Source organism: Onychomys torridus, chromosome 14, assembly GCF_903995425.1.
Source record: "Onychomys torridus chromosome 14, mOncTor1.1, whole genome shotgun sequence".
NCBI classification, from domain to species: domain Eukaryota; kingdom Metazoa; phylum Chordata; class Mammalia; order Rodentia; family Cricetidae; genus Onychomys; species Onychomys torridus.
In genome coordinates this window covers 26,430,187-26,456,159 of record NC_050456.1, presented here as the reverse complement: position 1 = coordinate 26,456,159, position 25,973 = coordinate 26,430,187, and the positions used below count along the sequence as shown (strand labels likewise).

General features: G+C 40.3%; 1 protein-coding gene and 1 pseudogene across 3 annotated transcripts in view; one reads left to right on the top strand and one right to left on the bottom strand.

The window, feature by feature from the left end:
- Positions 1-5,988: 5,988 nt before the first annotated feature.
- On the top strand, positions 5,989-7,109 carry LOC118595667 (annotated as a pseudogene).
- A 4,770-nt stretch (positions 7,110-11,879) lies between these two features.
- Mipol1 (mirror-image polydactyly 1) overlaps positions 11,880-25,973 on the bottom strand; it is a 310,896-nt gene continuing 296,802 nt past the window's right edge. For all 3 annotated transcript variants that reach the window (XM_036206363.1, XM_036206364.1, XM_036206359.1), the window contains exon 11: positions 11,880-13,125. In XM_036206363.1, coding sequence (XP_036062256.1) covers positions 13,020-13,125 — 106 coding nt within the window. In that variant the 3' untranslated portion in view covers positions 11,880-13,019. The remainder of the gene's footprint in view (positions 13,126-25,973) is intronic.

The window sequence follows — 25,973 nt, the reverse complement described above, 5'->3', positions numbered from 1 at the left end:
AGCTGTGAGACTCATCTATTTACACTTGTTGTTGGGAGCTGTTCGGCTAGGATGTGTTCTGTGTTTCCAAGTTTCTTGAGTCCATGGCATATCTTTCATCGGCTTTGGAAATTTTCTAGGTAGTATCACTTCACGTACAGAGACTAGCTCAGATTTTTTTCTGAATGCCGACTCCACCCACACAGTAATAATAACCACACACAACAAACCTTCTATCACACCCTACATGTATTTGATGTTTCATAGATTTTTTTTCCCATTCTCTTTCTTCTCTTTGACTGACTGGCACCAGTGGCCTCTCTCTCAGTTCCCGAGGCCACTTTTCGACTGGTTCTAATCTGGACTGAAATTGTCTCTTGACATCTGCTTCCTTATTGTTTGTTATTGTCTGGCACAGGCTCAAGCTAGCCCCAAACTCACGGTCCTTTTGTCTCTGCTTCCCAAATGCCGAGATGAAGGGTGTCCACCACAATGTCTAAGGCCAGACATAGTAGATCTCCCAGGGCTGACACTACAAGCAGATGTCTGACACTAAACATGGGGCTGGGAACCGAATTCCAGTTCTGCAAGAGCTGTACACACTCTCAAGTGTTGATTCGTCGCTCTAGCCCTGAGATACATAGAGTTTTGAGGTGGGATCTAGGGTATCACTGGCTAGCCTAAAATTCTCTATGTTCCCAAGAACGACTGAACTCCTAATCCCCCTGCTTCTGTCTCCCAAGTGCTGGTATTACAGTGTGCAGCACTTGTTCTCTGAATTGAACTCAGGGCCTCATGCACAGTAGTCAAGAACCGTACCTCCTGAGCTACATCCTCAGGCCTTGGCCCCAGCCCCCTTTTTTGAGTTCTAAGGCTTCCAAAAAAGTCTGCATGTGATAATTATAATATCTGTATCTATTTCTGTATCTCTTGACTTTTAGCAGAGAAATTTATTTCTTGGCATTCTTGGATATTTTTAGTTGAATGAAAAATATTGACTGTGGAAAACCAGTAGATTTTAGGGGATATTGTCTAAAGAGATTTAAATTTGCTGTGAATGAGTTTGAGACACTTACCTTGTGGTTAAGGCTGGACTAGTTATAATTAATTTAGCCTTCCTTGCCGAGCATAGCTATTCCAAGATCTAAATAAATGCTGCATTGCTCTTTGACAAGCCTTTCAATTTCCATCTCCTTTGCCTCATGGGACCAGCAACTACTTTTTTAGCCTTTCCTTTCCTGGTGTTTGTTTCTCTGAGCTTTGTGAGGTGTCTTAGCTTCTCAAGCTAAGAAAATGTTCCAGGAAACATTGGTAACCCTCCACAACACTTTTAGTGTTTTCCCCTCGTGCTATAGTTGTTGGATTTAATCTGGAACCCCATTTTCAGTAGGCCCAGCCTAGAGATTGCTACATACTAAAGAATGGTACACAACTCAATCCTTGACTCAGCAAATACCCCAGTGGGTGATCACAGCCGTGGACTCACCGCAGTGTGTCTTTGGCCTCTCTTGGGAACTCCTTGTCCCAGACACTCCAGGCTTTGTTGTATTCTACTGTGTGGTGTCTGAGTTTTACGGCCATTCTCAGGGGCTGAGTCACGCTGAGTCTGCAAATGTGTTAGCACCAGACACAAAAAGCGACTCCATGTTCTATTCTCAAGTCACTAAGTCTTGGCTATTCCTCTGAAGTCCTTTTTAACAACTTTGGATTCAAGCTTAAAATGCACTTTTTAAAATCCATCTTTTATGTATTTGTATATATTCAAGGTCACAGTTATGATAGTATTTTATTTTTCTGTAAACTTTGGTTAATTATTTGTTAAAGATCATCCGGCAATATATTGTTACACTAGAGGAGTTTAAGATTCTGGTACTAGTTAATCTGGCGTATTTGTGTTCCCTAAAGGACAGAAAACCACATATTAATATCATCACGTGAGGAAACACTCACATGTACAATGCAGCACACTGCACAGTTGAAGTCTACAGTTTAGACAACGTTAACAATTCAGGATCTCCAAAGATCATAGGAGCTCACGGAGATTGAGGCAGCATGCACAGGACTGCACAGGTCTGCACCATACGTACATATGATGGCTTCCAGTTCAGTGTTTTCATGAGATTTCCGAGTGTGTAAATGAAAGGGTCTCTGGTTCTTGCGCCTTCCCTTGGGCTCTTTCCTTTTTGTGTTTGTTGGTTTTTTTGTCTTGTCCAACTCCAATGTCATCATTTTTATTTTATCATATTATATTATATTCCCACAGAAGCCTGTTTGTCTTCTAATGAGAGACAGAAAGGGAGTGGACCTGGATGGGAGGGGAGGTGTGGAGGAACTGGGAGGAGAAGAGGGAAAACTGTAATCAGGAGACGTTATGTGAGGAAAAAAAATCTGTCTTTAATAAAAGAGAAAAAAAGGAGGAGTCTTACAGAAAGGAAAAAGTTAGATAAATACGCATTTAAGTCAAATTAGGATAGTAGATAAAAGTAGATGGGAAATAACCTAGATATGACATTGTATCAGAACTCCTCTGCAAATGAGTTTTAGAGAGCTGGAGTGACTGCTGGTAAACTGCTGTTGAAAGTAAAAAACAAAACAAAACAATGTTCTAGAGGTGAGATCGGATGTTTTTAATTAATTCTATTTATTTATTTTGTATATATATATATATGTGTGTGTGTGTGTGTGTGTGTGTGTGTGTGTGTGTGTGATTGTGCGCATACCATAGCACGTGCGTGGACGTCGGGAGTCTATTCTCTCTTTCCACCATGTGGCTTCCAGGAATTTAACCAAGTTATCAGGGCTGGTGGCGAGCACCCTCACTCACTGAGCCATCTCACCGGCCAGAGAGACATTTTAAGATGAAGATTGTTGGCAACTATTAAGACATCGCTGGAGGATTAGAGAGGATGTGGAAGTGTGCCGGTGTTAAACTTTTCCTATGTCTCCCGAGAGAGGAGAAGCTGGAGAAGCAGTGTGTAACAGGATTCCGTGTCTAAAGGTGACGCTTGTAGCGGGGACTGAAAACTCAACCCGCTGGAGCTTAGCGGACCATTTTGAGGAGGAAGCTGTCCTAGAGCCGCCCAGGTACCAGGGGCGCTTGGAGAGAGAGACAGTGGAACCCCAAGTCGTGAAAAGGAGGAAAGCAGAACTGGGAAACAAAGGCATGTATAATGCAAAGATGCAGCTACAACCCTTCTTCCGGGGATAAGCTCGCGCTGAAAGGATTCGTGTCACTGACGTTGCATAAATGGAAAGCAATTATTCACTAACACCCAGGAGAAAAAGAGGAAGCATGGCTACCATCGGCGTGTAATTGTACTATGCAATATGAAATTCCTTATTAAGTCTCTCAGAACAGTTAGAAAGTAATTTCCCGGGGAAAATGGTCTCTATCCACTGTCTCAATTTCTACATTCACCTCTTGGCTCACTGCATCTGGTTTTGTCTCTCATTTCAGCAGGAATCATTCTGATGAAAGTTCCCAAGGACTCCTTAATCGAAACCCCGCAGGATCTCAGCTTGAACACCATCTCCTTGGGGAAGCCTTCCTTAAGCTCAGAGCACAGTAAGATCCCCACCTCACTTGTTCTGCAAAAGACTTTCTGAAACTAACACCATTATGGCACCCATCCCACTGCATAGTAACTATTTACAGCTATTACTCATTCAGGACTGGATGGTACTAGGAAAGACACTGTCTTATTTAACTTTGTATTGCTAGCACCAGGTGTGCTACTGACTTAATTATTATCCATTGGTAATATGCTGGTGGTGATCTGAATGAGGCTGGCCCTCATAGGCTCATACATTTGAATGCTTGGTCCCCAGACGGTGGAAGTGTTTGGAAAGGATTAGGAGGTGTGGCCTTGTTGGAGGAGGTGTGTCACTGGGGCTGGGCTTTGAAGTTTCCAAAGACTCATATGTGCTTTCTCTTTATTTCCTATTCTTGGATCAAATGCACTTCTCAGCTTTTCCTGCCACCTTGCCTTTGCTCTGCCATCGTGGACTTTAACCGTCTGAAACCATAAATCCAATTAAATACTTTCTTTTATAGGCTGCCTTGGTTCTGGTGTTCTGCCACAGCAATAGATGTAACTAAGAAAATTCCCCCATTACTTCTTTCTTTTAATCCTCTCTGCAAGAAATACTTACACATAAAAAATAAAACATTTCTAAATATAACAAAAACAAAAGCTGTTCAAAATATCAACAGAAGAGATATTTCCTCCAAGAGCATCCTTTTTTTTTTCTTATACTGTACATGAATTATTTTGTAACTATGAAATGATTAATGTATTGGTTAAGTCCAAGGTGCTTTAAGGTTGGTTTTCTTATCTTTTAGTTTCTCCCATCACCACAGCTCAACAACCAACTTGGTTTTTTTTAAAGGGGGGGGGGGTCTTTTTCAAGACATATTCTCACTATGTAGCCCTGATTGTCCCAGAACTCACTATGTAGACCAGGCTGCCGTCTGCCTCGTAGAGGTCAGCTTGCCCCTGCTTTCTGAGTGCTGGATTAAAGGCAGGTGTGCACCACTATGCCCAGCCCCAAACTTCTTATGATTCTATCGTATTGTAATTTTATTAGCTAAACACTATGCTTGACTTTGTTATTTTATGTGACTCCTCAGAAGTTAAGAAACATATAAGTAGCAATTAAAATAAATGTCTCATACAAATATTTTTGCTTATAGTTTTACCTAATGTGGCTTTATTTAACAATACCCATCATGACCAGTAAGTAGTCTGGCATATTCTAACTGGTTTGCATACCTTTGCATACTGGGATTTCAACAGGTGAGGACAACTTATCTACATTTTTTCTGAACACACTCGTATGTACTTTTATTTCTTTTTCTGTGTTGCTGTGATTGGACTCAGGCCTCTGTGCATGCGGGAGATTACTTTGCCACTGAACTCTACACCCTATACTCTGGATCTTAGTTTTTATTTGCCTGTTTCGTAACTACAGTTTTGCAAACACTGTAGCATTTACTAAGTTGAGCTCATGGCATTTGGAATCACCTTTGGTTCTTTCTGTCTCATTTATTTCTCTATTTCAGCAATTGCCAAACTGTTTTCTTCTCACAGCTACAAAGCCCATCCTTCATCCCTTCAGTTTTGTCTGATATTTGTCTTTTCGTCCTTCCGCTTATAAACCCAGGACCTTGTACATGCTAGGCAAGCACTCTACCATGGAGATACTTCCTTAGCCCTTAATTTCTTTCTTGAGACAGGGATTTGCTAAGTAGCCCAGGCTGCCCTTGAGCTAATAATCCTCCTGTTTTGGCTGCTAGAGCTGTGGTTATAGGTATTTTCATCAAAGCTGGCTTATTCTAATAGTTGTGTTATCACAAAATGCTTTTAATACCACTTATTATTGAAACATTACTGAATGATATAATAGAGTATCTACATATGCTGTAAAGACAGTCATCTGAAATTATTCTTAGAAAGATTTTAGAGCAGTGAGGCAATAAAAGATACAAGGGCATTCTCTTTTAAGAAAGTTTGTAGCCGCACGGTGGTGGCTCACACCTTTAATCCTAGCACTCGGGAGGCAGAGCCAGGCAGATCTCTGTGAGTTCGAGGCCAGCCTGGTCTACAGAGTAAGATCCAGGACAGGCACCAAGACTACACACAGAAACCCTGTCTTGAAACCCCCCCCCCCAAAAAAAAAGAAAGTTTGTATTAAATATATACCCAATGCCATGCAAAGTTGAAGAAAACCAGAGACTCAGGTCTAAGAGGTAAAAGTATACAAATTGTTAACTTATTGTTCCATGTGAATATATAATTTCCATGAAGAAACCTATTCTATACTGTGAATTTAAATAACAACAACAGTATATAATCAATCACTGACAAGTGGTAGAGATAGTCTTCAATGATAGACATATGAAGAGTTGATTGGGGTGGGCACAAACCAATAGCTTGGCCAATCTCTGATTCTTTCCTGCCTCAGTTTCCTCATTGTGCTTCCTAGCAGCTAGCAGAGAACTAAGCAAAGATGTCTGAACATATCCAGGTAACAGAAGATGAAAATGACGAGTCCCATGAAACATCGTCAAAGACCATGAAACAGTATTGCTGTTCACTGTTGCGCCCCGTTTCCAGGGCATGCGGTCTGCACTACAGGAATCCAGTGTCTCAGTGTATGAATGGTGTCTGGCTGGTGGAAGGAAATCTGCATCCCCCGATGATGGCTGGGGAAGTCTGGTCTAGATTGTCAACTCCCAGAAGAAAACAAAAGGGAAATGGAGAGGAAAGGCGTTTCTTGAGCAGCGAAAGTAGAATTAACCAGAAAACATCTGATTGAATAGTGTCAGATCTCCCATGCATAACAACTTACAGACTATGTAGGTGCTTTGAGGACTATCCTATGGTGCAGGACCGGAGAGATCTTAAAACTAGAAGGATTTGACTTCGTTCAGTTTATAAAATATGAAACCCAACTGAAAGTAACGTCATCAGGACATTTGATAGAGAGCCGATGGTATGAATGAAAGCCCAGAGGAGCCCCTGAGAAGCAAAAGGTTGTTTGTTGGACGTTATTCAGAAGACACAGTGGCCAAGGGGCTTCGACATGTCTTCTGTCAGCATGGGAAAATTGTAGATGTCTGTTGTTGTTTCCAAACCACTCAGGGCTTTGGCTTTTGCTGTGTTTACAAATGATAAGGTTGCCCAGTCTCTTTGTAGAGAGGATTTGGTCGTTAAAGGAATCAGTGTGCTGGTATTCAATGCTGAATCTAAGCACAATAGCAACAGACAGAAAGAAGTGGAAGACTGGGTGAGAATCCAGGAGGCTTTGGGAAATCAGGGTGGTTTTGGTAACATTAGAAGGGGTGGAGCTGGCTTGGGAAATAGCCAGGGTGGTAGTAAGGGTGGAGAGATGAACTTTGGAATCTTGACCATTAATCCATCAAACCAAGACGGTTGCAGCCCTAGAGGTACTGCAGAGCATTTGGGGTATGGTAGGCATGCTTGCGCACCAGCAGAATCAGTCAGACTCAAAGCCAGGGCAGCACACCGAGGGAGCCAAACCAGGGTTTGGGTTCTGGAAATAACTCCCACAGTGGTTATAATTGTGAGGCCCCTTTTGGTTGGGGACAGTATCAAGTGTGGTTTTAGTGGAGTTTTGGCTCAAACACGGATTCTAAATCTTCTGCCTGGGGAATGTAGGCAGTGGGCTTTGGTTGGTTGGTAAGTTGGCTGGTTGGTTAGCTGGCTGGTTGGTTAGTGGGCTGGTTGATTAGAAATGGTGAGAATTAAATTTTTCTAAGCCTGTGATAAGTATACTGTAAAATAATCTGTGCTAAGTATTTTCCAATTTGCTTCTCCAGTGTGGAGTATACTCAGCAGCATTTTTGATATTTTTCTTTAGAAAAATGGGAAAAGCTAAGGGAATTTTGTAGGTTTCATTACATGGGGCTAGAAGATCAAGTGGCTGAAAGTGAACCGCTGTCTGCCTGACTGGGAAAGATCCGACACTTACAGCTGACTTCAGGTTTCCCCTTGATGCTCTATCATCGGAGTTGTGAATTCCTTGCAGGTTTGGAGTAGGAAGCATTGCTTAGAGCTGGATTCTTTCCTCTTTATTTTAATTTGAACCCATCCTGTGGATTTTCCTCCTGGGAATCTCTTCTTTGGGAGATAAAGGTGTCACAGTGTCCAGTTCTACGAGTTTTGTTTAACGCATACCTCCTTTCATATACTAAAGTACAGTACAAAGACTTCATTTAATTTCTGCAGTGCATCTCATCTCAAATGTTTGTGGAAAAAGCACTTCATTGAAAGTCCTGCCGTAAATATTCTGCCAGATAGCTCTTTCTGTCCCCATGCCTCCTCCCCAAGGAGTCCACCATCACACAGCACAGGCTGTGTCTTCAATGGTGGTATTCCACTTTTATCCACTACTCTTTTTGAAAAAAAAAATTATTTATTCTTCTCTCATATATCACATCTTTCCTGAACTTCCCCGTCCCTCCTCTTTCCCCTAGCCCCTTTCCCCACCTCTTCTTCTACCCCCCTCCCATCCACTGGTCCTCTGTTTCCCTTCAGAAAAGAGCAAGCCTCTCAGGGATAGCAACCAAACATGGTGTAACAAGATACAATAAGACTAGGCACATGCCCTCACATCAAGGTTGGATGAGACAAGGCAGTAGGAGGAAAGGGGTCTCAAAAGCAGGCAAAAGAGTCAGAGACAGCCCCCGTTCCCATTGTTAGGAGTTCCACAAGAACACCAACTACACAACCATAACATATATGCAGAGGACCTAGGATGGACCCATGCAGGATCCATGATTGTTGTTCCGGTCTCTGTGAGCACCTATGAGACCTGGTTAATTGGTTCTGTTATCCACTACTCTGCTTAATGGAGTCACATCAACGCTATGAACACAAGGCTGTGATGTGGAATGAGGAGGCTGTTCAAACTTTTGAAACCTGCTGTGGGCTTGATGGTGGTGCCAAGGCATGAAAGGCTAGTACGAGCAAGCAAAGGAGAGAATGCATGCAGAAATTTGATGATGCAAAATATGTATGTGCATGTTTGAGTGACAAGCACACCAATATATTTGGGGATGTGTTTGTCACTCAGTCCTGTGGCTTTGGTGAAAGAGAAGGCAGAGGACAATAGCAGCAGATAATGTACGACTGGTTTTTGGTGTCAAAGGACATCCACATCTGTTGGAAGATTTTGAATTTTGTTCTTAGAAAACCCACTTTAGTTGAATGTGTTGAATAAAATGATCCTGTACCCGTTCCCCCTCGCCCCCACGCCCTGTCAATGCTGTGTGGTTTGTGTTCGCTGTCACTGGTCTGGAAGTGTAGAAACATGAACTGAAGCAGGGGGCTGGGGACATGAAATAAGCTCAGGCTGCACTTTACAGGAGAACTTGGAAGCAGAGGTCGCCAGTGAGCTCAGGTGTCTCAAAAGGGTGGGGGTGCTCATGGCTGTTAGCTGTGCATATGAATGCTGTTTGCTGCAGTTCTCTGTGTGCTTCTCACAAGAGCTATCATTGTTGGGTATTCTTAAACTAATTTTAATAAAGAAAATTGGTTGGAGCTGAGCTATGGTGGCCTTGGGTGGGGAACAATGATACTCTGACTTGGTATTACTTGGATCATTACACATTTTCTAAATGTATTAGGCACACATTCTATTTTTAACTTTCTCTCCTTTCCAAATTAAAAAAAAAATGACTACCAAAATAATTTCAGCATTACCATTTAAATGAAATATATGATAATAAGGCATCTGGTCAAAGGAATTTACAGATGTTTTGTTCATATTTTTTGCTAAGAAAATTTCATATTAATAACATTGAAGATAGCTATTTTGACAGGGACATAATATACACATACTTAAAGTCATTTTTTTTTTCTAGAATAAATGACTATCTAAACTTACATTAGAATTTGGTTTGTGATTTTTCTTTAGTATAACAAAAGTCAAGAAAGGAAAATGATTTGGATGCTTGCAGGCTTGGTGGTAGATGTTAGCAATAGTAAGGAAACTAATCATTAACCTAAGCAGTATTTGTTGAAACTGCAATACTTTCCTTTCTAAACAACTATGAAGGGTCAGCAGAGATGGAGCTTTGGATTTGGAGGATGGTTATGGTATCTACGACGCCAGAGGCATGAGAAGCACTGTAAAGGCTTTGCAAACAGTGAGGCCTCAATAGCCGGCCTTTCAAATTGCACCCCACTCTGATTCCACTGTTAAAAAAGCTCTCTGCCTTCTACTACAATTTTTACATGTAATTTTCTCTTCTTTTAACAAAATAAGAACCACGCATGTATTGCAATATTTGCCAGCATCTTAGAAAAGATATACATTTTGGGGAAATAAGGACATTCTTAAATCCCCCCCCCCACTTCTCTTGGCTGTGCTGAGACTCAAACCAAGGGCATGCAAATGCTGGGAAAGCACTCTGCCACCGACCCGTGCCCCCCACTCCTAAAGCAGCCTCCATAGCATACCTTAAAGTAACAAAATGTGCAACAAAGGTGAATCAAGTGTTCAAGCATTTGTTCAACTTCAAGAACTTCACAATCAGTGTGACAAAATGACTGACTTTTAAAGGGTAATTTTCACAGTTATCTTAACTTCTGTTTTAAGGATAAACTTTAAACTCAGAGAAAGCAGTGTGGTTTGGTATTGGGAGAGTTTGGAGAAAGAAAAAAAAAGAAAACCCACAAAGCAAAAGTAGCTGCATTTAGATAAGGGAGAGAAGGGTGGGTCTCGGAAACAATACACCAAAGTGCTTTTCTTTCACAGATCTTGGTTCAAATTAAGGTTAAATTCCAGAGGATGTGTTTTCCCCATGTGAAGCCTTAAAGGACATGCCTTTGTTTCCACCTTCCCAGAGACGATATATGCTAACACAAACATGGCATTTCATAATAAATTTAACTTTTATAGAGTGACTAATGCCTTGTGAAGATAAGGCAGACTCTCAGTCACCTGTGCTTAATCCGGGCCGAAGCAATGATGCCAAGGGCGGGCTGGCAAACTATTCCTTAGGGAAGGATGACAGCAAGCTGCCCGGAGCAGCAAGACACTTGGGTTTTAGCCTTTTTGGAATGCTTCTCTCTCACAGCAAGCACAGTTTAGCATTTATGTACTTTGGAAGGACAAAGAGGTTAGGTGAGCCTGCCAAAGTCCGAACCTGTTTCTTGGAACCGGTTAGTAGGTCAACTGTTATAAATTTAAGAGAAACTGCAAAGCAGTGATGGATACTGGAAACGGGGCCCACAAATGGCTGTGTAGAGCCTTCACACCATTTCCTCCAGATCCCAGGTGAGATGACAGGAAGCCAGTGTCTCTATCTAGCTCCAGCCAGCCAGGTGTGGGTAGGGGCTTGAGGGGGGCATGAGATAGTGTGGAAAAAGAAAATCTTTTTCTGCTAGGAATAGTCCGCTGTTAACAGAAATATAAATCTTTAGAATTTTGTTTGGGGGTCTTCCCGTAACAATAACTATTAATCTATTACCTTCTCAAAGAAAGACAAATCATGTATGTATGTGAATAGTGTCTTTCTTTTTTCTTTTCTTTTTTATCACATTATTATTCATTAACCAGAGGCATAATTCCTAAGTCTCCCATCTAGAAAAAAACAAGGTAATTTTACTTGTTAAACATACACATCTTTTTTCCAGCTATAAAACCTGTCAACTTCAATTGAAGGGGTCAAAATTACTCTTACTGCAGCTGAAGAAAAAGGTCAAAATAGCATATTGTATCAAACATATGTGAGTCTATATTATGTAATATTTAACTTATTTTTTAAAGTTATAAATTCATCTTTGACAGGAGACTTTAGGAAATTCATTTAAAACTTAAATAAAGTAAAATGGGGGCTTTTTCACTAATGAAAAATGAAGAGAAGTTATCAACATAGAATAAACTTGACTTTATGTTGTATTTTTTTTTAAACTTCTGAAATACCTCTTTAGTTTTCAGTCATTAACAAAGATTCTAGGGGAAATTAAGTTATTCCAGGTTATCCCATGGTACGTATTCCTTTGTGTGCCCAGTTCCTTCCTAGGCTCTGGGTTAAATAAAGAGCTTCGATGGTGCCTTCATCTTGTTATGTTAGCGGAGAGCTTTGCTGATTCTGGATGCCAAACAATAAGAATGCAGTCTCTCGGCTCAAGCTGTATCACATCAAGTTTCAAAAACTAACTTGCTTTTCAGATAAAAACACCACAAGGGGGCAGGTGAATCCAGGCTAGCTCCTAGGTAAGAGGGTCCCAGTATCACAGAACTTTGGTCAAAGGAGGTGGGGGATAGGGTCCACTGAAAATCAGAAAGAACTCTAAAGACATATTTCTTCATGAACATAGGCATTAGATTTCACACATGTAAAACTTTATTTAAAACTTACCCAAAGACATTACTTACAATACATCAAGAATATGAATGAAAGAGACCAAAGCAGTGTAAACTTGCCACGCACAGAAAGCGCTTACTATATTTAAGAAGGCCATTTGGCTACCTGAAGAGAACAATATCGTGAGAAGAAATGCATGCACCTCAAGGCAACCTTGACATTGAACAATTCCATAAAGCAAAGTAAAAATGTAAGAACTGTAACAGCATTTCCCCATCTGATTATTAAGGATTTAATTCCAGGCAATTTTAGAAAGATAAAAACTTCTGATGACCAAGGTTATTTAGAGTCTGTTTTGATTGTCATTTAGAACTTAACACTAGCCTACCAATGGAAGGCAAATATTGCCTCCTTGAAAATAAGTCTTTTCTATAACTATTTTTAAGTTGACACAAGATATTCCCCCGTGAAAACTTCTATGATAATATCGTCTACAGCCAACCCCTGTACACACCTTCTATGTGAAACATCCAGAATTAATACCATTTGGCAAATGTGGAAATTACTGTCTGCTTTCCTTCAGTATCGCTAAGACAATGTATTCATTTACATGATACAGATCATAGACACTATTTTCTTTACAACATCCACAAAACGAAAGGCAGAGAAAGAACAGGAAAGGGAAGTTCTCGATGTTTGCTTCTTACTAGTAGTTTCTATTTAGTTTCTCACATCAGCTTTCTCTTTCGAATGATGTAATTTTCTTATTTAGACTTCTTCAGTAACTTTCCATAGCAACCACGTAAAAGTCAAGTCTTTGATTAGAAATCTATTGTTGATGAGGTTATCCTGTAATAGACTTTAGGGTAAGCTAAACATCTGCAGAACAGCAGACTCTAGGTTGAATATCCATTCTCCAATATATTAATAATTCTGGTGTGATGGTTGGCATCACAGGGCTTAACAATCAAACTATAAAGCCCATTTCATAAAGCAAAGCCTTGGATTAAAATATTATTATTATTAATATAGTCAAATGTTAGTCTCTATTCTTTTGTCACCAAAGCACATACACTCATTGTTCTCTGTGTGGATAGATGTGCATACAGACAGATGCACACATCCATGATATAGTCTTGTGCGCACGAACAGACAAACACACATACATACATAACCCATGATGCAGTCCATCGATGGTATTTCAGAGCATTCTTTCTCTCGTTTTCACTCTGTGGATTAACTTTCTTTTCTTTGTCGTCTTCATACACATTGTCATTCTAAGGACATGAAAGTGGCTTCTGCAAGGCCTGAAAGAAAAATAACGCTTTGACTTGTCGATTTGAGAAGTTGGTTGGCTTTTAAAAGCTGCCCAGCCCAGGGTTATGTGCACACAGTAGACATTCAATAAATATTTGTTGATTTGATTTATTCTAGGTTAAAGAACCGAGTAACTAAACTCTTTTTGTCATCCAATGTGCTGTGGTTGAGCCTGTGTACAAATGTATTTATAAATAAATATTAATGGTCATAGTGATTGAAGACGTCCTAGAGAGGGGAAAAATGTTGATCTGCAGTCTCCTGGGAATAGCAATGATTGGGATCATGTTTAAAAACAGCCCTGAGTAGTTATAACCGAGAAAAGACATCCTGAGGTCTCCCTAACATGAGCACTGAGAAGCTGCCTATAAACTGGCTTTGCTCCGGAGCTCTTAAGTCGATCACGTTTTGAGGTGCTATATTTGGATTAAAAAAATGAAATATTTTGATTACAAAATTTACTGAGAACACATAAATCATACAATGTTTTCTTTGGTATCATTTTCAGTGCTCTAGTCACACACGCACAAAAAATGTTTACATATGTTTCCAGTGATAACTTAAAGGCCTTCAACACAGGGAAAGAGAATTTCTCCCAAACTTGATGTGTACCACTGAACTGGGTAAGGTTAAGCTGTCCACTCCTATCATTTAAAATAGCATATTGATTTATTTCCTTTTCTGGATCACAAACCGTAAAAGTCACTGGTGAGCATTCAACATGTTAAATTTTGGCTCAAAGGGAATTTATAATGGCAAGGCTTCTGATAAAACCTGTCAAAACATTAACCACGAGGACACAGCTTTCAGCTCTTAGCAGCAGACAGGGAGGCAGTGTGGCTGACGAACAAGGGATGGATGCCCTCTTCCAGCTTTGAAAATGTCTACTGGTGGCACATGATCAAATTCTTACATGTCCTTATTTAACCCAAATGTGAAAATTGTAAAAGAAGATTTTTATGTTTTACACACGTTTCCAAAGAGATGGGAGATCCTAGAATTAAAGAGATAATTTCCAGTGAAAATAATTAGCTAAGAGAACATTACATGTTTAACACAAAAACTAGGAATGCATAGCTCTCTCTTGTCTGATGAACTCCAAGTTGAGAATGAACATAGTCTCCTAACCTTTTGGCTACCTTAAGGCAAATATGATTCACTTGGCTGTATGCCAGCATGTGGACACTCTTTGTTAAGATAATTTTAATTTTTCACATGGTAAACAATGCCGGCATTTCTGGTTTGCTCTTCCTTGATGAGTAAAGAAGCAACATTTCCTAGAAAATTACAAACAGAGCACTCCTGGAATGAATCACTCATAATCAAGGTGGTTAACTTCGCAATGCACGCAGTGGGAACAATTTCAGAACACACACTATACTGAGAAGTTAGATACAGTTAGGACATATTCATGAGAAGAAAATACTTTTAAAACAACTTAAGGTTTCCAGTGTGGTGATGTCATAGCCTTAATATTCTATGCTTCAGTATTTCAGAAACCTTTGGCACAACTGACCTGTTTCTGCAGAACAGCACATACCCTAAATCTGAGGATCTTCAACATGTCCTCTGGTGGCAACTGGTGGAGACCAAGTAGAGGTCTAAAATTAGTAACTAAATATTCATCTTTGGAATTATAGCTTGGGGAGCAACATTCAAGCACAATTTATTTTTCTTCTCAAATATCTGCAAATGCAGCTCAGGGCTTGAAAGAATAATACATAACTAGAAACCAAAGAGTATATAACCCAATCCATATTTGCAAAAACCTCAGGTATTTCTAGGGAGTTGCGTGACTTTGGAACTGAAAGCAGATGCAGCAACACAGGAAGCAGCTAAGGACAGCACACTGACTGATAGCTGGATTTTATTCACCAGCTATTGCTAAGGTTGGATGTACTTGGCTCTGGAAGGAGATTTAGCTCTTCTTCAGTGATGATGTAACTGGACTGCTCAGTAGTGTGGAAACTTTGTAAGAACTTTTAGAATCGCAAAAGGAAGCCATGACTTCACTTCATCAGAGTAGATTTTCAAACTTTGGATTGTTGGGACCACAGTTTAACAACTACACAAGAAATCCTGACTTACAACAAGCCAACTAAACAAAAGCCCTAAACAATAGCATCATTAGCAGCAACAAAATTTTCAGTAGTCTTTTACTTGAAATGGACGTAATCACACACACACACACACACACACACACACACACACACACACACACACACACGACAAGCTTCAGGCAGGCACTGTCTCTGATCTGTCCTAGTGTTAGACAAGCTAACGTGATAAATCTATTTTTACCATAACTGTAGACAAAGATTTTCAATTTTAATATTTTAGTATGGTTTTCTTTCTTTCTTCTTTTTTTTTTTTTCTAGAGATACTCATATGAATGGTTCAAAAACTAAGGCCATTTGAAAATTTAGGTTTTGCTGTTGAAGAATGACTGTCCATCCAGTATTTCCCTGAGCAATGGAATGAAGAAGAGTAGAACCTGACCCCCGAAGCTTGCCTTCTAATGAGAGACAGCACAGGAATACTCAGGAGAGAGAAAACTTAATAACCATCTTAATAGAGAGCTGCAGACAGTGCCACCAGGCACACAGAACAGAAAGAAACTTAGCTGTGGGGGTGGGGAATCAGGGAATGCTTCTTGTAGGAGGTGGCATGTAAGTGTTCTTGAAGGATGAATCAGATTAAACAAATGAAGGTAGATTTCACTGAGTAAAGGATTAAAATGGTAAACGAATTAAATAATAAAAGTACAGGATAGGGACTCACTGGAAATATGTGCTTGGACCATGGCTCTAGCTTATTAATCTCCTTTCCATCCACACGAAAATAAACCTAGAAGGGCAGTTCTATAGATGGCCTAAACAGCTGACTCATAAGAAAACCCAATATAATAGGACCAGATAATTTTCTTAAAATTTAGAGAATAATATTTGCGATATTTAAACTTTCAGCCTATAATAAATGTTTGTGCAGTCTCTATAAAAGCAGGAATAAAGTGATTATTCTTGGAGCTTTAAATGAAAGGCAATTTCTGACCTTCAAAGCTTTTCCTGACAATTCTATTGGCAAACGAAATTATATATTCTCATTCCTCCTGACTATTCTTTACGAAATGACCACGTTTAAAATACAAAAACCATCTCATTTTTTGCAAAGTGACAAAACTATGATGTAATATGGCCCTAAGTATTAATTAGTACACACTTAACTGAAGTACGATTCTTCAAAGCAGAAGCATTGCTGTGTTTGATGTTAAACTATTATTGGAAACTTTCCAAGCATACTTGGATTTCTCAGCACTGTTTTTAGAACTAAGGTACAAATTACAGAAGAAACTGTCTTTCCTTTTTCAATCACTTAGATTTTTAGACTCAAAATATGCTTGGAGGCAAAATGAAGCCCAGAGGTTTTCAACCCAGCCCTTGTTCTTAGTATGTCCATGTGTGCATAATCCACATGGGTCTGAGACATTCTTTGTGACATGGTCAAGAGGATCTCTAAGCAACTAAAAACATCGGTGGTGGAGGAAAGTGCCACACGAGACAATATACACGCCTGTTGTACCTCTCAGTCCTCACCTCTCAAATATTACGTAATCTTGGTTTACGCATTTTATCTGAGTCTCTTTGAAAACAGTCACACACTTCGAAGCTTCTGCTAGAGCAGATGAAGTTTTGGAATGAAACTCACTTGCTAAGTTTTTTACTTTTCTAAAAAGACATATCTTGGTAAATCAGTTTTCATATGTATTTTGGAGACTTTTTATGGAGTGGCTGGACTGGGCAGGCAAGCACATCTAGATGCCATAAAGACAGATAAACCATCGAGTTGTAGCTGTAAAACCAGAACTGTTGGTGGCTGCTGGCTTCTAAGTCTTGCCTGATTAGAGCCAGTGTTAAAGTTTGTTAGCTGGAGCTTAACAACACAATGACTGGAGGAACGGAGTTACCACACAAGTGTTTAAATTCCACGCCGGATCCCTAGCTACAACAGAGAGGAAAGCTCAAACAACAAAAACGGAGTTGCGAGGTCTGACTTGCATGTCATGGATACTCCTAACTCATCACCAGGCTGCTCTTGTGCGGGGCAACCAGATCCTCCCCAGCAACACGGCTAATTGAATAAGGATTTCCAAGCTTTTGGCTACAGATAAGCCAAAGTGGCACATGGCTCATAACTCAAACATTTCATTTTAGGCAGCTGTTATTTTTCTTGCCAGGGCTAATTTGGGTTCTTCAATCACTCTCTGGTCTTTAATGAAAAATTGTTTATAGTTATTGGTAGAGACAGAGAACTACAGTTATTGTTCTTAGAAGGTAAATAATTATTGCTTATTTTGCTCATGTATACAAGTGATGCTAAATTCAGGGCATTAGCAGTACAACTCTCTCTCTCTCTCTTCTCTCTCTCTCCCCCCCATCTTTCTCTCAAATGTTCGAGGCAGAATATGGCTTCCCATTATGATTTACTTAGTTCCTCCTATAGTAAACCCTAAATATTGGACAGAAAACAAAAAAAAATTCTATTTTTCTAATCCACCAATAACACAGTAGTAAAGAACATTTAAAGTCCTCACTCTAAGAAGAAGCAGGGATCCCGAGTGATAAGTAAAACCCAAAGAGTAGCTGTTAATAGGGTAAGGTTGGGTCTTGCTTATCATGTTATCAGGGCACAGGAGACAAAGCCCGGGACCTGCCCAAAGACAAAAATCTAGAATCCAAGCTATGAATGGGGACAAAAGAATATTTGCCCTACACATTTTATAACCACAAATTAGCCTCCATGTGGATTTTCAACAAAAATTAGTATCTTCTAAGTGACCCCATACATTTCAAATTAAGCTTCAGAAGTGACCCAAGGCTTAAATACATCTCTAAGTGTCTGGGCAGGAACCTGCTCTTGACACAAAGCACAGAGAATAGTTACAAGTTCGAGCTCACCTTAAAGAGCCACACAACACTCCAGGACACAGGAGAAGTAACTGTAGGCGGGAGCAGCAGCAAAGACCAGCATTGAGTACTTGAGATACTCAAATGATGGGAAACAGGTCTTGAATACATGCTTTCAAACATAAGACAACAAGGATAAAAACCAATGAGATAGACTATCAAAATTACCAAGAGGATTTGGAACTGAACACATTGTAACCTCCAGAAATGAAAATTACAATAACACAAATTATAGACTCATTGGACTTCTGCTTCCAGTCTGTGGTGGATTCACGCTCCTGCCAAGAACAACTCGAAATGCTGGTCAAACTGAAGAGTGTTTGCTTCAAAGTCTCAGGGAGGGGCTGAGACAAAGACAAGTCAAGGGGCAAAGCAAGATTCTGGGAAGGAGAGATCAACTGCACAGCCAACAGATGATCTGCGGTCACTTTCTCTGGAGCTCAGCAGCTGATATCGAGGGACACTGTAGCCTTTGGAACATTCTAGACCTCAAGATGGATGCGTACACCTCTTCTAGAAACCCAGGAAAGCTAAATTTAGCAGAATTCCTAAGCGGGAGATTTACAAAGCTAAAATGGAATTAACTTCAGGAGTCTCAACCAAGACAGTGGCTTTCATAGCATAAAGCCCCAGTGTACTACACCAAAGAAGAAAACCAAAAGAGACAGAACTTTACTCAAACTGCAACCCAGTCCCGAGCTAGTGCCATGCTTGCCTGGTTTAGGATGATTGGTTTTTGCTTAGTCCTCTCAGTAAAGGATAAGCCCTCTCTAGAGGAAGACCAAGTCATCTGGAGATTCAGGATGTCGGTCACTGAATCAAAAATTAATAGGCATGTCAAGAGAAAAAAAAATAGACGATAGAAAACAGACTCATAGGTAATTCAGATACTGGAGTTTGTACATTTGGGTTTATATTAATTACATTTATATATTTATATTCACACACATGTGCTTGGTGACAAGTTCCCCTACCCACTGAGCCTCCTTTCTGGCCCCTGTTTGAGTTTTAAAGTTACCAGGACTAGTAAATTTAAAAGAAGATAGGCAAAGGGGGACAGCTAACAGGCCGTTGTAGAATGGAAAAGTGTACAATCTGAAGTTAAGGATTCCACAGATGGCTTTATAGCAGGAGGAAGAAATAAAGGACATTTTTAAAAGATTTATTTATTTATTATGTATACAGAGGAAGGTGCCAGATCTCATTACAGATGGTTGTGAGCCACCATGTGGGTGCTGGGAATTGAACTCAGGACCTCTGAAAGAGCAGTTGGTGCTCTTAACCTCTGAGCCCCATAGACATTTTTAAACTAGTCCTTTTGTCTCATGGTGCAATCAAGAATGGGAGAATCTGCAGATGCCACCATGTCTGAAGTATACTGGGAGGAAGGGGCATGCTTCTTCACCCTAAAACTCTGTTTCTAGCAGTTTGTGTCTTCGTGGGCAGCAGGCAGCAGGCAGCAGGCAGCAGGCAGCAGGCAGCAGGCAGCAGGCAGCAGGCAGCAGGCAGCAAAGGAGACATCTTTGGACGTACGGAAGCCTAGAGGGCAGCACTGTAGTTGGTGGGATGGCAAAAATGGTAACAGGTGGGAGTAGATCTAAGCAAAGAGTACCGGGGACAGCAAGTACAGGGCTGGCATGATGCGTTTCCATTCTTCTGTTTTTTTTTTTTTCAAGGCAAATCACCTCAAAAATAATTGGTTCCCCATTCATGACATTGCTCAGGTGGTCAAGGGGCTGAGACTGGATAGGCCATGGGCATAGGAGAAAACTAAACACTGCCATTCTGCTAGAGGAACAGAGCAATAAAATGACTCCCAATGACATTCTACTATACCCCTAGATAAGAAAGAATGGTCTAGGTGGAAAATATGTATATATTATTGCTGTTGTATATGCATGAGAAGTAAATGTAGCAACAAGGCCTCGATGAAGCAGTCTTATTTTTTAAAGGTAATAACATCACAGTTTAGACAATACTGCTTCATAGTATCTTTATTCCAGACTCCTACTGTCCTGTGATGTGTGTGTGGCGGAAGTTCATGACACAGTGTAAATTACATGACCTCTTTATTGCTGTTCTATCATGAGTCAACACTCCAGCACAGCAGAAGTACTGCTTGCAGGTTTCTGCATCATCATCATCATCATCATCATCATCATCATCATCATCCCTAATTTTTCCTGAGACAGGGTATGAGTATGTAGAGTGAACTGTCTTTGAACTTGAATTCTCCTCAGCTTTTTGAATGCCAAGATGGCAGGCCTGAGCCATTATGCCCAGCAAATCTTTTTAATTAATTAATGTGTTGCTTTACATTTTTGTACAGGTACGTATGGCATGATGAGATTATTCTCTGCACCCTCACCATCCTCTTTCTCACCCATTCACCTTCCATTGTTTCCCTCAGACAGATTATTTTCATCACTCTCTGTCTCTCTCTCTCTGCCTCTCTCTCTCACACACACATGATTTCATGTATCTATATAAAACCAATCATTTGTTTCAGAGACTGACTGGCTTAATTCACTTAATAAAACGATCTCCAGTTTCAGCCAGTTTTTTTTTTTTTTTTTTCAAATGTCTTAACTTCGTTCTTCTTTATGGCTTAAAAATTCCACTGTGTATATATACGCCCCCTTTCCCTTACCTATTCCTTATCCAGTGTCGGTTTCACAGCTCAACCATTGTGAACAGCGCTGCAATAAACACTGACGTGCAAATGTCTGTGAAATGTTGACTTGGAGTCCTTGGGTAAATGACCAGAAGTAGCATGGCTGGGTCATATGGAAGATATATTTGGAGAAATCTCCATATCGATTTCCAAACTAGCTGGAGTAGTTTACGTTCCATCAGCAGTGTACATCCTCACCAGCACTTGTTTGTTTTTTATTCCTTCTTCCCTCTCCTCTGCCTCTTGTTTGTGTGTGTGCACTTTCGTGTGTATCCACCCCTGGAGGTATGTGGGAAGGCCAGCGGCTAATCAAACTGTCTGACTCATTCATTTCCCTACCTTTAAAAACACTTTATTTTTTTGACTCAAGTTCTCTCACTGAACCTACAGATCATTGTTTTGGCTAGGCTGACTGGACAGGGAGTGTGCAAGTATCTTCCTGTGTCCATGTCACTGCAGGTGCACTCTGGGGTGGACTGTTGAACTCGGGTCCTCATGCCTGTGTGTGAACACTTTACCTACTGAGCCATCTCCCCAAACACATTATTATTTTCCTAGTGACTGCCCTTTTGACTGAGGTGAGAAGGAATCCCAGCATAGCTTTAATTTGGATTTCTCTGATGGCTAGTGAAGATGAACATTTTCTTCATGTTTACTGGCCACTTGTATTTCATCTTTGATGCAAACACATAAACAGAGACACACACAGACACAGACACAGACACACACAGACACAGACACACACAGACACACACAGACAGACAGACAGACACACACACACACACACACACACACACACACACACACACACACACACTGGGAAAAAGACAGCCTCCCCTCCATCTCCATGCTGGGACTTTGTCTGGTTTAGCTTGCACAGGTCTTACGTACACCACTAGGATTTCATATGTACTTACGTACACCACTAGGATTTCATATGTGCAACTGCCATGCTGTGTTCTGGAAGATACTGTTTCCTTGTAAGCCATCCACCATCTCTGGTTCTCTGTAACAATCCCAGAGCCTTGGGAGGAGGGAGTATGATGCACATGTCTCTCTAAAAAATACTGCAGACTCTTATCTCTGCACCTTGACCAGTTGTGCGTCTTTGTGTTAACCTCCAAGTGTTGTAGAAACAAGCTTCTCTGGTGAGGATTAAGAGATGCAACAACCTATGGGTATATTAGTAAGTCATTAGGAGTGATTTTAATACTGTGTCCATTTAGCAGAATAGTAGTAGGTGCTCCCCTAGGGACTATGACCTCCTGTCTAGTAACAGGTTCTTGTTCCAGATAATGGTGCTATGCAGTGGGCCTTAAATCCAGTCAGAGGTAGTTGGTTACGCCCATGACATTTGTGCCATTGTTACACAGGTTGTTTGTTACTATACCTCTCAGAATTCACATCTGGATAAGGCTGATGATCACTTTTCTCTTCCAGTGATTTGCATAGCACTTTTAAGCACTATGAAAGGTAATCCAGTAAGGATGAAACTTCCAAATCAGTATCAGCTTGATTCCTCCATGTTCTATGACTCAAGTATGTGTCATCTTCAGGAATAGAATCTTACCACCAAATTCTTGAGGGTAACCAAGAACATAGTCTGTACTGTTTGGGGGAGTGTCTATGGGATATCACTGGCCAACAACTCCAAAAGGGGTAGCATTGGGATTTTTATTCCATAGCCCATAATATACAGTAGGGACATCATTGTTCTGTTCTGTGTAACTGCATTTAAACTCATTTTATGTATGTATGTATGTATGTATGTATGTATGTATGTATGTATATATGTATATATATATATATATTTTAGGAAGCCTCTACAGTGGTAGGTTTCTATAGGAGCTTTTAGAAGTCTTTAGTGTTATCCCACCCTGTGTTATCTCCTTTACCTTGTTCTCCCATCCTTACCCCAGTTAAACCCTTCCTGTAATAGGATCTCTCTTTATGTCTTTATACCATTGGTTTTTAATCTCCCCTCCTTGAAAAAACACTCCTTGTGATTCCATATCCATTTACTAACCTCCGAGTATTCTAGATAAAGCTTTCCTGAAAGTTCAAAGCTAACACCTACACATCACTGGATCCATGCAATGTTTGTCTTCCTGCATCTAGGTTACCTCATTGAGAATTGCTGTTATCAGTTCCACCCACTTATCTGCAAATTCCATAATTTTATTTTCCTTAACACCTGAATAATGTTCCATTGTGTAAATGGACCACACTTTCATTATCCACTCATCAAGTGATGGACATCTAGGCTGTTTCCTTTTGGTGGCAATTGCGCATACCGCAGCAGGGAACATGGGTGAGCATTGATCTCTGTAGTAGGATATACAGTCCTTTGGGTTTATGCATAAGAAACAGAAAGGTCACAAAGGATGAAATACATTAAAAAAATATTCAACATCATTATCCATCAGGAAAACACAAACAAAAACTTCTCTGAGATCCCAAATTACTCTAGTTAGAATGGCTAAGTAAAAACAAAGACCAAAAAAAAAAAAGACAACCCAAACAAAAACAAATGATGGCAGATGCTCGCAGGGATGTTGGGCAATGAGAACATTTATTCACTGCTAGTGGGAGTGTAATCCAGCACAGCTGGTATGGAAACCAGTGTGTAGCACCCTCAGAAAGATAGAAATAGATCTACTACATGATAGTGGGCTTTTCTCCACCTTATGAAGACAATATTTCTCTTTGATAGTTCGTTACTATAACTTATTTTACATTTGAATAGTTTTTTCTTCCTAAGAGTCCTAGTAACTTAGAAGGTATGCCTGGAAATTTACCTTCCATCTCCATTGCCATATTTTATAGCAGAAACAGTGGAAGCAAGTTTTTTTTTTTCATTCGTTAAATTTCTTCATTTATTTTACATCCCGACCCCAGTTTCCCCTCCCTCCTATCCTCCCATTCCCTCCTCCCTTTTCCCCTCAGTCCCCCCCCCCATCCACTCCTCCTGTTTCTGTTCAGAAAGGGGCAGCCTCCCATGGGTGTCAAAGCATGGCATATCAAGTTGAGGTCGGACTAAGCTCCTCCCCTTGTATTAAGGCTGAGCAAGGCAATGCAAAAGCCAGCCAAAGCATTAAGGACAGCCCCTGCTCCCACTGCTAGGAGTCCCACCAGTAGACCAAACTACACAAGTGTCACATCTATGCAGAAGGTCTAGGTTGGTCCTATGCAGGCTCCCTCGTTGTCTAGACTCTGTGAACTCCTATGAACGCATGAGTTGTTTCTGTGGGTGGCCTTGTCCCTTGTGATGGCCTTGCCTCCCCTCCTGGCTTGTACAATACTTCCCGTCTTCTCTTCAACAGGATTCCCTGAGCTTGGCCCAGTGCTTGGCTTTGGGTCTCTGTATCTGTTTCCATCAGTTCCTGAATGTAGGCTCTCTGATGACAATTGGGGTAATTACCAGTCTGATCACAGGAACTGACCAGTTCAGACTACACATCCATTATTGCTATGAGTCTTTGCTGGGGTCACCTAAGTAAGCAATTTAAAAAAATAATTTATTTATTTTATGTACATTGGTGTTTTGCCTGTATGTATGCCTGTGTGAGGGTGTCAGATCTGGGAATTACAGATAGTTGTGAGCTGCCATAGGGGTGCTGGGAATCGAACCCAGTTCCTCTGGAAGAGCAGTCAGTGCTCTTAACTGCTGAGCTATCTCTCTAGCCCCCAGAAAGCACATTTTTAAGAATAAAGATGCATAAAGATGCACATACACTGATCCTTTGCCAAAGGAAAGGCACAAAATGCCACACAAGGACCACACTAGACACTTGACAAGGGCAACTCAAGAGCAAAAAAAAAAACCCTCTTGGCCCACAGAAGAGCGACTGGGATCACCGGCCTGGCGGAAGAGGTCTGCCCTGGGATCTCGGGCACCATGGGAGCCCTGCTCATGCAGCAGCTGTAGAGGCACTCTCTGAGTGGGGTAGAACTTCAGATCCAAACAGTCTTGAGAGGCTTGTAGGGTTCCTCATACATTCGCTCATGTCAACTTTTATCTTTACTAAAGAAATAATAACTAGCTTGATAGCAGCTTGATCTTCTTCGCTGCAATATAATTCACAATGTACATCTAGTACAACGTCTTCATTGTACACTTATAAATTTGATGAAGATCAACATGTAGGAACTGTACTGAAACATGTAGGATTTGAGATAGGAGATTTTATGTGAAGAAAAGTAAATACAAGTTTTACATCCTTGAGTTGGTGCATTAAAATATATCCTTGTTAATAATTGGATAATTAAACTAGTGGCTTCCAAAGTACCAGCATATTCTGAAAAGACATTAGAAAACAACAGAATCAAGAAACAAGTGTATTAAGGCTTCTGCAAAGGATTCTCATTAGTAAAAATCATTTTAATGATTCATAAAAACACACATTTATCATTGTCAAACTCTCTTTATGAAACCCTACATTAAAAACAACTTCAGCCTTTATAAATTTAAACTCATACTGAGGAACACAGTGAAAAAGACAAGCTTTTCAGAGAGGGCTGTTTCAGTAAAAGGATTACAAAACGTTTGGTAACTTGAGATGCTAGTTTGGAACGTATGCTACTAGTTCAAATGTGCAAGCTCCGACTCAACAAATGTTTAAAATATTTGAGTTTTAGAACAGTGCCAAAATAAATCACATCTTTTCTAGAGATGACATATTTAGCTAAGCATGGGCAATATAAATCTTTCAACCATTTCATGTATTTGTTTAAAACCCCCAGAAACCACATGTACTTCTAATAGAACATGCATAAGATGCTGAACTCACCGGAGCCTAACAACTGACTTACAAATCAGTTTTAAAGAGGCGAATGTGCTTTTGTGTGTATTTGTGGTTATGTATGCAATGTGCAAATACAGGGTTAGCTGTGAACGAGTTACCAAGAACACACTGTTTTATGTGAAAAATCAGTGTATTATTCAAATCACACTGAAGATGATTGAACATCTGTCACAGTTATTTCATCATAGAAATGCCAGATGTGTAATCACCATGTGAAGGTGGCAACATCAAGAAGTTACGATCTCTAAAAACTGTGTACAAGGGTATTTCTATGTAACCCTTTTCATACTAAAGCTACAAGCCTCTTTTAAACCTGTTTTTATTTTGGGTGTGTGAAATAAAAACTCTATTAGTTAGTGACCCAATAAGAGGATTATCCAGTTTATTTGGTAATG